The following is a 13,865-nucleotide window of genomic DNA, read 5'->3' as shown; positions in this document are numbered from 1 at the left end:
CCATGGTGCAGAGCAGAGACTGAGGCTCAGAGGGGCAGTGACTTGCCCAAGGCCGTCTGGCTCCTCCCTGGCAGAGCGGGACTGGAACATGGGCTGCTCTGTGCTCTGACCCTCGCGTGCCTTGGCCTCCAAGCTCCTCCTCATTATCGGCTGCGAGGGGGGACCCAGGAGGCCCCAGGCCTTGGCCGACTGCTGAGCACCTCCCTCTTCTGCCGTCCCCCACCTCCAGGGCCAGCACTATGAGGAAGAGAAGCGAGCGCTTAGCCACGAGATCGTCGCCCTCAACAGCCACCTGCTGGAGGCCAAGGTGACCATCGACAAGCTATCGGAGGACAATGTGAGTGTCGGGCCCTTCTGACCCTGAGGGGCTGGCACAGGGCCGGGTGGACAGACGGGATGGTCAGGACCTCACGGAGTACCTGGGCAGTCGGGGAAGGACGGGGGCTGCCTCACAAACTGCATCCCGCGAGACCCTCCCCTGAAAGGAGATGGGACTTGAGATAGGGAGCATGGGGCCACGGTGTCCCGGTCAAGGCAGGGCTTCCTGACCCCAAGGTTGGGGCGTGGCCACTCAGGACTCCTGCCTTGGGCCCCTCGCAGTGGACATCAGAGTCCTGTGGCTACCCGTGGGTCCCGATTTCCAGGGTCCCGCGAGAAGGGCCCCGCTGCCCTCCACAGACCCGTCAGCTGAGCACACGCTCACTGATTAGCATCTGCTCCTCGCCGGGCCAGACCCTACGAGGCTCTGAGAATACGTGTGAACAACACAGGCAAGCAAGTGCCCTGCCCACGTGGAGTTTACATCTGAGCAGGGGAGTGCGGAGGGCGGACAGTAAACAGGATAGATATGTCAACTGTGTAGTGACTTGGAAGTGCTAAATGCTGCAGAGAAAAATAAAGCAGGGGATGGTGCTGGGAGCTGCCAGTTGCAGGGTTAGGGAATCTCAGTCGGGCGCTTCTGGAAGAGGCTGCTGGAGCTGAGACCTGAAAGCGATGAGGGAGCTGGCCATGGGACAGCGGGGGAGGGCGCTTCTTCCAGGCAGAAAGAGCCACAGCGGGAAAGGTGGGTCTGAGTAACTTGAAGACCAGCAAAGAGACCAGAGGGGGCTCTTGTGGGGAGGAGAGGCCGAGGGTCTGAGATCAGAAGGATAACAGGAGACTGCATTGTATAGGCTCCTGTAGGAATCTGGGGGGTTTTTTCTGAGTGAAGTAGGGAGCCATTGAAGGTTCTTGAACAGAGGGGTGGCCTGACTGAACTTACTCTTACTGGGCTCCGGTGGCTTCTCTGCTGAGGACAGACCGTAGAGGACAAAGCCATGAGTGGGAAGGTCAAGGAGACAGCAATCTGGGAGAAAGACCATGGTGGCTTGGCCAGGATGGCGGCCAGGGAGGTGGGAAGCGGGGGGGCTTGGATTCTGGTTATATTTTGAAGCTGGAACCAAAGTGATTGACCGATTTGGGATGTGGGTTATGAGAAGAAAAAATGGGTCCAGCCCGACTGCAGGGGTCAGAGTCTGCAGGAAGGGAGCCACCTGCCGTCTCCTGGGCTGGGACCTTCTGGGGGAGACGTGGGAGGGGGCGGCAGGCGTGGGGCTGGAGCCGGGCCCTGGACAGCCAGGTGGAGATGCCACAGGTAGGAGACGGCGGAAGAGCGCACAGAGGTGAGGGGCGGCGCTCAGAAGACTGCTAACAACTTGGTGGCAGGTCTGGGCTGGCCAGACAGTGCCTGCAGCCCTCTGATGCCAGCGGCAGCCAGTCTGGGGCCTCACAGGAGCCCAGTTCTCAGCTCTCAATCATCTATACCCTTTCAGGGATGCATTGAAGGAGCGGGGGACCCGGGTTCCCTCCACTGTGCAGGCCAAGCCGGGGCACCAGCCTCAGTACAGAAGGTGGCGGGGCGGGAGCCTCCAGGACCAGGGTCGGGGGACGGCAGGGGTGCCCACGCCTTCAGCAGCTCACCTGAGCTGCAGGACGCCTGGGCCTGGTTGAGTTGAGACTATGGGAGCAGGTGGACCTCAGGGCCCATCGGTGGACCCCAGACCCCCCGCCCCCGTCAGAGCCCTGGCTGCAGAGGGTCCCCGGGCGGCAGGGGGAACCAAGGCCCAGCAGCAGGCACATGCAACAGAGATTTTCCAAAGATGAAACCAAATCCCCTCGATTCCTACTGTTTGCATCTGTTTTCAGCTCAGGAGGCTGAGCTGGTCCCCGCCCGGACCTGGGGTCACACAGGCCCTCTGCCCCCCACTCGCCCTGACCCTTGCCCGTCCCCGCAGCCACGCCCGTGTCCAGGCCTCACTCCGAGACGTGGGAGCGGCAGGCCCGTTCGTAGCCCCTCGCCGCTGCCGGCGCTCTCCACTGCGTTCCCTTGGGAGGGACTCAGAGGCCGAGGGCAGGGAGACTGGCCTGGTGTCCATGCCTGGGGCCTCCGGGACTTTAGGGCACATTGCGGGCCCTTCTTCTCCCACTGCCCCCCACCCTGTGGGAGCTTCCCACCCAGGTCAGTGGTGGGACCGCCTGGGAGGGCGCCCTCCACGCACTAGCGGCTCCAGGTCAGAGCAGGGGCCCCCGTTCTGCAGGCGAGAGTGTGAGGCCTAGAGAGGATCCTCGTGCTGCCCACTGCACAGCTGGCTCTGCCCGCCGGTTTCCGCGTTGGCCACTGGGCACCGGTCAGGGTGGCAGCGACCTTGGCGAGGGGCGAGCCTGTGCAAAACAGCTTCTCTTGTCTTTTAGGAGCTCTATAGGAAGGACTGCAATCTAGCGGCCCAGCTGCTGCAGTGCAGCCAGACCTACGGCAGGGGCCATAAGGTGTCCGAGGTAACGTGAGCCCCGCCCCGGCCAGGCCCACCGCTGCCCCCCCCGCCACCACTCGGGGCTCCTTCCTCGCAGGTCCCACCCTTGAGAGCGAAGGGGCTGGCTGCGCCCGAGTGCCCCGGCCCTGCTCGATCCTGCCGTGCCCTGGCCTCTCTGAGTACGTGGTGGAGGGACCGCCCCATACACACCCCCCCACCAGTCGGACAGCCGGCACACTCCCCCCGTTTCCTCCGGGGACTGCTCCCGGCCCCCACCCGCTGTGTGAGCCTCCCCGAAACCCTGTGGTTTGGTTTGGGTACAATTCCTGACGGTGCTCATTTCAGAGATAAGAAACTGGCTTCACCCGGGAGTCACTGGGCCGAGGCCACAGGGCCCAGCCTCGGACCCGGGGCTCCCACCCCAGCCAGGCCGCCCCTCCCCTCACCCAGGCCTTTCCACCTTCCGTCTCCCCGAGCCTGGGCCACGCCTAAGACACTCACAAAATAGATCAAACAGTAGCGGGACGTCCCCCGCAGGGCACCAGGCGCTCCCGCGGGAACCGCTGGGCGCCTGGCCCTCAGTCTTTGTCGCATCTGTTTCTGAGTCTGTCTGGTTTGGGAGCACCCAGGCCACATGAGCGGGCCGGGGGTGCCCTCCCAGAGACCTTGGGGCTGGGAGAGCAAGTCAGCCCCTCAGGGGAAGGCCCGAGTCAGACCCGGGTTCCAGCCTCCAGGCTGTGCGGTGCCCCACTGGAGTGGGCCGGGGTGGGTGGCGGTGACCAGGGGTTCTCAGGCACGTCCCGGGAGCTTGTGAAATAGAGCCTCCCGGGCGCCGGCTCCAGCTGCTGGGATTCGAGAGGCCCTGGGCAGGTCCCCGGTCGGTCAGTCTCGGCTGCCACTCCTGGGCTGACCGTGACCCCCGTCCCCTCCTCCTCCTCGCGGCGTCCCATTCTAGCTGCCCTCAGAGTTCCAGGAGCGCGTGAGCCTGCACATGGAGCAGCAAGGCTGCGGCCTGCCCTCCCCGCTCTGCCGCCCGGCCTACGCCGACAGTGTCCCCCCCTGCGTCCTCGCCAAGGCGCTGGAGAAGCCAGACCCCGGCAGCCTGTCCTCCCACCTGTCGGATGCCTCAGCCCGTGACCTGGCCTTCCGCGACAGGCTGGAGAAGCCGGGCCCCCGGCCCCCCTACAAGGGGGACATCTACTGCAGCGACACAGCGCTCTACTGCCCCGAGGAGCGGCGCCGGGACCGGCGGCCCAGCGTGGACGGGCCCGTGACCGACGTGGGCTTCCTGCGGGCCCAGAATTCCACTGACAGCGCGGCCGAGGAGGAGGAGGAGGCCGCGGCGGCGGCCTACCCCGCGGGCTACCGGCACGAGGCCTTCGCGGGCTACGCGGCCTCACTGCCCACGTCCAGCTCCTACTCGAGCTTCAGCGCCACGTCGGAGGAGAAGGAGCACGCCCAGGCCAGCACGCTCACCGCCTCGCAGCAGGCCATCTACCTGAACAGCCGCGACGAGCTCTTCGGCCGCAAGCCGCCTGCGGCCTACGGGAGCAGCCCACGCTACGCCTCGGCCGCGGCCGCAGTGGCCGCCCCGCTCGAGGCCGAGGCGGCCCCGGGCTTCGCGAGGACTGTGTCGCCGTACCCCGCCGAGCCCTACCGCTTCCCGGTCTCCCCCGGCCCCCAGCCCGCCCTGATGCCCCCCAACCTGTGGAACCTGCGGGCCAAGCCGGGGTCGGCCCGGCTGGCTGCAGAGGACGTGCGCGGCCAGTGGCGGCCGCTGAGCGTGGAGGACATCGGCGCCTACCCCTTCCCGGCCGCCGCCGCCGCCGCCCCCCCTCCCGGCCGCGCCTCGCCCAGCGGCTTCAGCGACCGCTACTTTGGGGCCGGAGGCGGCCCGGGCGAGAAGGCCGAGGGCCGCGCCAGCCCCCTCTATGCCAGCTACAAGGCTGACAGCTTCTCGGAGGGCGATGACCTCTCCCAGGGCCACCTGGCCGAGCCCCGCTACCTCCGGGCGGCCGGTGACCTGAGCCTCAGCCCCGGCCGCTCGGCTGAGCCCCTGCCCAGCTACGCGGCCAGCGAGGGGGAGCGGGAGAGGCTCGGGGTGCAGCTGTGTGGCGCGGGCGGCAGCCCCGAGCCCGAGCACAGCCCCCGGAGCTCCAGGGATTCCCTGGGGCCCAGCTCCATGGAGGCCTCCCCGGAGATGCACCCCGGCGCCCGCCTCAGCCCCCAGCCCGCCTTCCCTCGGACTGGCGGCTCGGGGCTCAGCCGCAAGGACAGCCTCACGAAAGCCCAGCTCTACGGAACCCTGCTCAACTGAGCGCCCACGTGCAGGCCTCGGCCGCGGCCACCCCGCACACCGGGTCCCGAGGGGCGCTGCCTCGCCTCCCCGATACCCATCCTCCCGGCCCCGCAAACGAGGACCCCGTCGAGCCTGGGGGGGGGACCCCACCCACGTGTCTCGTCCGCCCCTGCACCGCCACGGTGGACCGTTTCTCACACAGCAACCTCCTTCCCCACCGGAGATGAGCAGGCCCCCTTTTATAAAGTGCAACTATTTTTATAGAGCAAAAGGGTCTTTCTTAACGCACTCAGCCTCCAGCTCCCTGGATGGCAGCCTAGGCGTTTTCGACGCAACACTCCTTGATTTTCGGGTGAGGGCGAGTGGGGCCTGCCCCCCAGAGGGAAGGACGGTGTCCTGCGGAGACCCCCCGCCAGCCAGTGACAAGGGAACCCTGACGCTCTGTCCACAAAGAGGGGAACTGGAACGGGTGGAGGGATGTGTAACGTTTTCAGCTGTTCTCGCCGTGTGGCTGACGACCACCCCCAGCTCCCCCGTGGTCCGTAGTCCCGAGTGGGGCCGGTGCTCGTCCCCCAGTGTCCCGCTCCCCGGCACCACCTCGCTCTACCTCAGATGTAATGAGGCCCTCCGACCCCGGGTTCTGTAGCTTGCTTTCCTGTCGTCTGTGATGCATGCCCTGTCTCAGTACTGTATTTTGCATTCATTAATAAAAGACGTCGGTGGAAAGAATTTGGGTTTGGGTAGTTTCTTCTCCCCCCTGCCTTTTGATCTCAGGACGTGTGGCCCTGGGTGTCTCCCCCTGCCCTCCCCTCTCTGAGACCAGGGCAGCCTGATAATAACACTCCTCCCCGGCCCTGGCACCGTGTCGTCCAGTGTTTGAATTCTTCCATTGTCTCAACCCGCTAAACGTTATTATTGCCATTTCATACAATGTTCCTTATAGACTTTGCTTCTGCCTCAAGATTTCCTTAGGATTTCCTTTAGTTCGGCTCTGCTGGTGACAAACTCTCCTGGGGTTTTTTTTCCTCTGAAGATGTCTTTGCTCCATTTCTGAAGGATATTCTCACTGGGGAGAATGTCAGCGGGGGTCTCATTCCCTCAGTGCACAGAGATGTCCCCTGGCTTCCTGCTGGGGTGGGACTCACCATCAGTCCCCCCCTCCCCAGGAGCTGTTCCTTTGGTGCTAATCTTTTTCTCTCCAGCTGCGTAAGATCTTCCCTTTGACTTTGGTTTTCTGCAGTTTCCCTGAGGTGTGTCTCGCTGTGGATTTCTCCTTTTTGGGAGTTCACAGGGAGTCTTGTATCTGTGGATTGCTGTATTTCAGTAGTTGAGGAAAATCCTCAACTACTTAAACTATTTCTCCACCTTTCCTCCTCCTGGGACTGCCATCAGAACCTCTGTGTCCTCTACCTCTGTGTCCCTGCCTCCTTAAGACCCACACCTTGGTGTCACTGTGCTCAGCCTGCATTCTTCCAGGTCACTAATTCTCTCCTGCTGCGTCCATTCAGCTGCCAAACACAGCCACCAAGTTTTTAGTTTTAGTTATTAATGTTTTCCATTTCTAGAAGTTCTGTCTGGTTATTCTACAAACCCACTATGCCACTTTCTAATAGTTTCCTATTCCCTGGAGATACTTCCAAGCTTGTCTTTTGTTTCCTTAGAGTGGGCACAGCTGGCTCACTGTCTGGGTCTGACACGTCCATCAGGTGGGGTCTGTGTAGACCTGTTTATCTTGGTTCCTGCCCATGTTGCCTTGTTTCTTTGTGTGCCTGGTTTGAGCATGCTCATTGATGCCCTTGAGAAAGTACTTGTGAACGTTCTGCAAGGCCTAGGATGGAGGGCCCCTCCTCCAGGGGGCTTTACGTCTGCTTCTTCCAGGGGCTGGGCACTTCCCACTGGGAGGGGACCACCTCGGCCCAGGTGCACGCCTGAAGTTCTCCGGCCCACCCAGCTTCGTGTAGCTCCAGGGTGCCTGCACCTGACCTGCCCCTGCAGGCCCCGCTGCCCACCCCCAGGAGCAGATGCGCCCCAGGAAGCAGCCTCCGGGCGGGGGAGGGGCTGTGGAGAGGCTCGGCAGTCAGCTCCCCTGTCTGGGGCCCAGTTTCCCTGTGGGCAGGTGGGGAAGCAACCCTCACCGAACTGGGGGGCAAATGGGAGGGTGGAGGGGAAAACACATGGGCCCTGGCACCCAGCAGGCTCTCGCTCAGAGACGCTCCCAGAGGGGCCCTGGCCTCGTCAGCACCACGTGGGTTGTGAGACTGGACCACAGGGCTGGGAACCCCAAGGACTTTGCAGTCTGGGCCCAGAAGGCCAGGCCCCGACATGGTCACTTCAGAGTCTGAGTGCTCTTCCCCGCAGACGGCCAACAGGCCTCACAGAGCAGTCCTGCCATGGCCTCTGAAGCCAGCCACAGCCGGGGTGGGCTTCCCTCCTTCACCAAGCACCCCCCTCGCTCCACTCCGGTCCTGCCTCACTCCCAACAGGACCCTGGCTGTGCACCCACCATCCACCGACCCTTCTGTCCATGTTTCTTCTCAACCCACAGCGGGCAGTGCAGGGCTGCGTGACCTTGGGCAAGTCCTGGGCCCTCTGGGCCAGGTTCCCCTTCTGGAGCCTGAGGACGCTGACTCGTGAGCTCCCCAGGGGCCCTCGAGACCGGTGGCTGTCCCACTGCATGGAGAGCCCCAGGCTGGGCCAGAGATGGGTCCCCAGGGAGGGGAGGAGCACAGACTTCCCGGGCCTGTCCCTCTGCCCTCCGAGCATCGGTCTCCTCGGCGCGACGGTGGGGCTCACGGCCACCTCGCGGGGGCTGCAAGCGTCAGCCTCACTCAGCAAAGTCACGGCCGCGCTCAGCAGCAGACACAGCCACGCTGGCATCTCCACATGAAACCGTTCTTCTCCCACGACGGCTTCAGATCTGTATTTCAGATTTATGGGTGAGGCGAAGGTAGGCACTCAGCCCCGGGAAGGTGGGTGGAGGGGAGAGCCTACACTCCTTTTTCATTCCTGCTCCATACTTTCTAAATTTAGCTCTCTTATTTTAAAATTGCAAATGGTGAACTCCTAGACACCTTGCAGAGGATCAGGAGTCTTGAATGCTCTTTGGAAGACAGCACTTGGAAAAAGAAACAGATAAAGGGTACGGAGAGCACCTGCCATTCTTCCCAGTAAAATAACCTAAGAAGGGGGTAGGGCTTGCAGGGCGCGTAGTTAAGAAATCAAATCCACAGGGGAGGGGTGCTAAGAAACAGCCACAGTGGTGTCTGGGGATACCTGGATATCCCTGTCCCAGGAGGGTCAGAGCTTCGGCTGGTTCAAGGTGACCAGTGTGGTAAAGAAACGGCCTCCAAGGACAGAGATTTGGCTGGCGTTTGCCCCAAGAGCAGTCGAAAGCATACCAGCCCACAAAGGCCCCGTGCAAGCAGGTGATGGGTCTGGGACCCGTGGTGTCCTGGCCCCAAATCGCACAGGGCTGCAGGTAGCCAGGGTGTGGACTCAGCACAGGGGAGGGGCCGGGCAGCTCGGTGGGCAGGGAGGTCGTCCCCTGGCCACACCCCAGCGCCCACGCCAAAGCCAATTGAGTACAGTCTGTAACTGATGCTCATTAAACAAATGAGTGGTCATATTAACACATCACAGTGGGGAGAGCAGTCAGCAAACCACGTGATGAAATTCTCACTCAGAAGACACTCCACATCAAGGAAGGCAGAAAAACGCCCGCTTCGGGCTGGGCTAGAGAGCAGGATGTCTGGACCCCAGGATCTGGGGCTGGATGCAAGGTGGGGGCAGGAGAGGCGGGCGAGAGGCACCTGGGAAGGCCAGGCCCCCCTAGCCCCAGACGAGCACAGCCTCCCCTCCTGGCCTGTGTCTGGGTTCATTCACACGTTGTCAATCCATCCGACAAATGCCTGCCACGGGACTGTTCAGGCTGGACCTGGGGGGACACACCCTCATGACAATACTGTGGGGGTCCCATCACTCTCCCCTCCAGCTGCATAGTGGCAGCTATGCCTGGCCAGGGGCCCCTGGTCTGGGGCGGGCATGTGACACAAGCCAGCCAATCAGAGGCCTTCCCTGAGACTTGTCAACTGGGAGTAGCTCACTGGGGGCTTCTGCCGTGAGAGTGAGCCAGAGCTGGCCGGAGAGGGTCTCGCCAGACCAGGTCTGAGGATGAACCCAACTGCGCCCTCTGGCCTGAACTGGCTCAACTCCTGCACCAGTGGCTGGGCTGACACTGATGCTGATATTATCACTAATACTGATACTCCCACTGCTGGCTCCTGAGCGCCTGCTGCATACACGTCCTGCCGAGAGCTATCGCACCCAACCTCGTGAATCCCCACAAGCTGGGTACTATGAGTTCTCATTTACAGCAGGGGACACTGAGGCAGCTCAGCACTGGCTGTGACCGCACAATAGCGAAAGGGGGTGACGGGGTTGAAGTCCACGGCCGTCTGATCCCAAAGCCCACATCCTGTGGGCAGGTCTTACCTGCAGTTATTCACAGAATGCCTCCCGCACGCAGGGGCCAGGGATGCAGCCGGGAGCAGGGCCCTGCGAGCCCGGGAAGTTTGCACTGCACTGAGCACGCACGCTGGGAGGCAGCATCAGGAGGGAACGGGGCTCAGGGCGCCTGTTACACTCGGAGCCCTGAAGGAGCAGGGCGGGGGGTGCTGGGGGAAGAGGGGCCCAGCACAGGGGGCAGCGGGAGGCAGCTGTAACCTGGGAAGGCTTCACAGAGGAAGTGACCCCAAGGCGGGCTTCACAGGTCACAGAGCTCCCCACTCAGAGCAGGCGAAGCCACCTGGGGGCGTGAGGGGTGAGGCAGGAGTGTCCACTGCCTGCCCAGGCTCTGAGTGGATGCACACTGAGACTCCCCTCTGCTCAGGCTGGGGCAGCCCCCCGTGCGGGCCTCCACTTCCGCCAGGGCTGAGCGTGGGGTGCGGTTATCTTTCCCTCCACCAAAGAAGCCATTCTTGAAACTTCCACCCTGAAGTGATTCCACCCTGAGCTTCCACCACACCCAGCCCAGGGGACACAGGGTCCCTGGGACCCTGCATCCTGCCCAGGCCTGGGGAGTTCCCTTCCTTCACCCTCCGAGGGGCACGGTGTGAGGGACACCCGGGATCCCGTGCTCACACCCACCCACGCGCTTGGCTCTGGTCTCTCCGGCCCAGCTCGGGGACACAGCGTGCACTCAACACCCACTGCAGGCCAGGCTTCGTGCTGACTGCAGGGGATGAGGACGAAGGACAGACAAGGAGTCGGCCCTCAGGATGAGTCCCGCCTCAGGGCCTTTGCACTGCCCCTCCCTCTGCTTGGGATGCCCTGCCTGTGGACCCCAAGATTCCCAAGGGTCCGGGGGTGAGTTAGACACACTGAAATAAACGTTTACCACCCCAGCAAGCCCCAGAGCCCCTCCCAATCTGCCCAGTCCCCCTCCCCAGACTGGAGCTCCCAGGGTGCTGACACCCACCACACACTTGACCTTCTTGGACCCTCACCGCAAGTCTGCAGGCTGGGGATTCTGACACCACTTTACAGAGGCGGGAACTGAGGCTCCGAGAGGAAATATGACTTGGTTTCAGCTACACTGACAGCAGAGCCAGGCCTGGAGCCCAGGTTCTGGAGAGGCCAGGCTGGGCACCACCTGCTCCTGTGGCCTCTCCTCAGGTCCCCTGTGTTTTCTCACTGACCCCCTGCCGGGGACACCCTCCTCACAGGCTCATGGTCTGCCCCCTCCAGGGAGACTTCCAAGGCTTCAGGGATGCCCCTGTCCTGAGACGTGCACCTTTGGTCCCCACCCTCACCCATCGGTGGATCTTTGGGCTCCTGGGGCTTAGGGCTCCTCAAGGGCCCTTTGCTTCTCCACATTGCTCCCTCCCCCGGGGCAGACGCACTCCCGTGGGCAGCGCGCACACCTGACAGGCAGTGGGCAAGGAGGAGCGCAGATGGCCCGGGGCTCGGGCAAACCCGGGGACCCCGCTGGCCACGCTTCGGGGGAGGGAGAGGGCGGCCCGCGCCTGAGCAGGCCCTGTGAGACTGGGGGGCGGGCAGACCTGGACCCAGAGCCCCCGGGGGCTGCCCCCCCTCCAGCTCCCACCCCAGGTTTTGTCTCCAAGCTCCAGCAGGCCTGCGAGTGGGGAGCCGATACATATTTGTCGCTGAAATAACCTAAGAAATAGCAAAACACTCACGTTTATTGAGCATCACCAGCAGCGTGCCAGGTGCTTTTGCTAATGTAGCCCTCGGAACCCCGAGACACAGGGATTTTGTCCCCATTTTACAGATGAGGACACTGAGGCTCAGAGGGCGGAGAAGGCGGCGTCCACCCGAGCCCGACCACGAAGCCAACCTCAGGTCCTCGTCATCACACACACCGACCACCCACCCCGGCCGGTGTCTGGAAGGTTCCACGCTGGGAGGCTCAGTGCCAGATCTTAACGTCGCCCTCCCAGGAGCAGGTGGCGAGGACGGAGGGCAGCACGGGGTGGAAGGTGGTGCCCACACAGGCCTGCGTGTGCCCGTGCAGCGTGCGGGCGCGGCTGGCGGTGCGGAAGCTGTACACCAGGACCCGGCCGTCGGCACTGCCCGTCAGCAGCAGGTCACCGTCTGGAGAGCACTCGCAGCCCACCGAGTAGCCTTCCACCTGCAGAGGGCGATCCGGGGTGAGCAGGCCACGCGGCACAGGGCGCACGGCCTCCCTGCCCCTCCCGCAGGGGAGCGCGCTGGGGCCCAGAGCCGGCCAGGAGCAGGGCTGGGCCTCACACCCAGCGGCCGAGCTCCTGCCGTGAGCCCGGGGCCCCGGCACGGGCCTGTGTCGCAAGGCTGGTTCAGTGTAATCCAGGGAGCCCAGCTCTAGCCCAGCTGACGGCGTCTGGCCTCAGCGCCAGGCGCTGGGGCCCCACTGGCTCTGCCCCGTGAGGCAGCCCTCAGCAGGGAAAGGGGGCAGATGGAGAAACAGCCCCACCCCCGTTCCGTCCTCCGCCCCTCCCCAAGCCCCGTGACCTGTCCCCGTGAGCCGACAGACAGATCAAGGAAACCGTCCCTGCCCAGCAGCTGGGGCCCGGGGCCTAGAGTGGACACCAGGCCACGTGGCATGGGGTCACCTGGGAAACAGGAAACACACATTGCCTGGACAGAGGGTCCATGCCCTCAGGGGCCGCAAGCCCCTTGCTGGCGTTGTCAGTGGGACAACCTTCCACCTGGGGGACAGGGCCGAGGTACCTTGTGCCCCTCGTAGCGCCGTCGTCTGCTCATCCGGTAGGGCCACACGGCGGAGAAGAGGGCCAGGTAGTTGCCGTTGGTCTGCGCCAGGAACACAGGCTCCCTCGGGTGCAAGGTGAGGCTGGGGCAGGTGTACCTCTCCTGAGAAAGAGCAGGGCCACAGAGAGGGTGGAGGGGGCTCCCACCTGGGCTTCTGCCTCTGACGGACTCACCCCCCAAACTCTGCCCGTGGGGCCTCGGGCCCTCTGCCCAGACCTTGGCTTAGGGGTCTGTGTGAATTTCCTGCTGCTGCTGTAACAAAATGCCTCCAATTTCATGGCTTAAAGCAACACACATTTATTATCTCACAGTTCTGGAGGTCAGAAGTCCAAAACGGTCTCTCTGGGCTAACTAAACTCAAGATGCCAGCAGGGCTTTGTTCCCTCCGGAGTCTTTAGGGGGGAATCTGCTCCCTTGTCCTTTCCGGCTTCTAGGGGCCCCCTGCACTCCTTGGCTCATGGCCTTTGGAGTAGACTGAGAAATGTCCCACCAAATACTTCCATGTCCTAATTCCTGGGACCTGTGAATGTCACCTTATATGTCCAAAAAAAAAAAAGGCGGTGGGAACTTGCAGATATAATTAACTTAAGGATCTTGAGATGAGGAGATTATCGTGTATTACTGCCCTACATGCAATCACACGAACCCTTCTAAAAGGGAAGCAGAGGAGATCAGACACGCAGAGGAGGCGATGCGAAGACGGAGCAGAGGGAGACCTGAAGGTGTTGGCACGGAGACCGGAGTGATGCAGCCACGTGCCGAGTATCACCGGCGGCCGCCAGAGGCTGGAAGAAGCGGGGGACAGATGCTCCCCCGAGCCTCCAAGGGCAGCGGGCCCTGACAACCTCTTCATTTCAGCCCCGTGACACTTTCTACAAACTTCTGGCCTCCGTCGCTCAAAGAATACACTTCTATTGATTTAAGCCACCAGGTTTATGGTAATTTGTAATTTGTTACACAGCGACAGAAAACGGATCCGCACGCCCATCTCCCCACCTCCACAGTGAGTCATCGAGGGTCCCCAGCCCAGCCCAGGGTCCCGCGCAGCCTGAACGCACAGTAAGTGAGAAGGTGACTGGCCAAGCCGCCAAGCGGGGAGGTAAACGCCTGCACAAGGGGTTCCAAACAGGAGGGGAAATCTCACTGTTTAACAGGCTCGGTCACACAGAAACACCCCCAAAAGCTCCCTTCTCCATTGTACCTGTTCCGTGTTCTAAGTGATGTCCTGAAGCCACAGCCTCTAAATGAGGCTAAATTCAGAGGGTGACGTCAGGAGCAGTTGGAACCATGGCTGCAGGCTAATGTGCTGTCAGAGGCACATGGTAACCTGATAACGAGCTCCCGGTGTGACGCTACCAGGCAGAGTGCCTGCTCGCCTGCACAGAAGGTGAGGAGGTGTGACCCTAGCAGGGCTGGTGCCTCAGGCACACAGCACTTTCTCTGCCTCACTTGCTTCCCTGGTCTCTGCAGCGCCGTCAGAGGCAGGACGCCCCGCTGGCTAGACATGCCCC

General features: G+C 62.7%; 2 protein-coding genes across 5 annotated transcripts in view; one reads left to right on the top strand and one right to left on the bottom strand.

The window, feature by feature from the left end:
* BEGAIN (brain enriched guanylate kinase associated) overlaps positions 1-5,817 on the top strand; it is a 44,390-nt gene extending 38,573 nt beyond the window's left edge. For 3 of the 4 annotated variants that reach the window (XM_036845032.1, XM_036845033.1, XM_036845034.1), the window contains 3 exons: positions 230-337; positions 2,731-2,814; positions 3,745-5,786. In XM_036845032.1, the coding sequence (XP_036700927.1) occupies positions 230-337; positions 2,731-2,814; positions 3,745-5,106 (1,554 nt within the window). In that variant the 3' untranslated portion in view covers positions 5,107-5,786. Of the gene's footprint in view, positions 1-229; positions 338-2,730; positions 2,815-3,744 lie in introns of all 4 variants that reach the window. The other variant, XM_036845035.1, reaches the window with a different exon arrangement.
* A 5,455-nt stretch (positions 5,818-11,272) lies between these two features.
* WDR25 (WD repeat domain 25) overlaps positions 11,273-13,865 on the bottom strand; it is a 134,499-nt gene continuing 131,906 nt past the window's right edge. Inside the window, exons 5-6 of the mRNA XM_036842621.1 lie at positions 12,316-12,456; positions 11,273-11,737 (exon numbers count right to left, since the gene is read on the bottom strand). Of these exons, the coding sequence (XP_036698516.1) occupies positions 11,516-11,737; positions 12,316-12,456 (363 nt within the window). The 3' untranslated portion in view covers positions 11,273-11,515. The remainder of the gene's footprint in view (positions 11,738-12,315; positions 12,457-13,865) is intronic.

Source organism: Balaenoptera musculus, chromosome 2 (assembly GCF_009873245.2).
Source record: "Balaenoptera musculus isolate JJ_BM4_2016_0621 chromosome 2, mBalMus1.pri.v3, whole genome shotgun sequence".
NCBI lineage: Eukaryota > Metazoa > Chordata > Mammalia > Artiodactyla > Balaenopteridae > Balaenoptera > Balaenoptera musculus.
The sequence above is the reverse complement of the archived record's forward strand: the minus strand, read 5'-3'. Positions and strand labels throughout refer to the sequence as shown.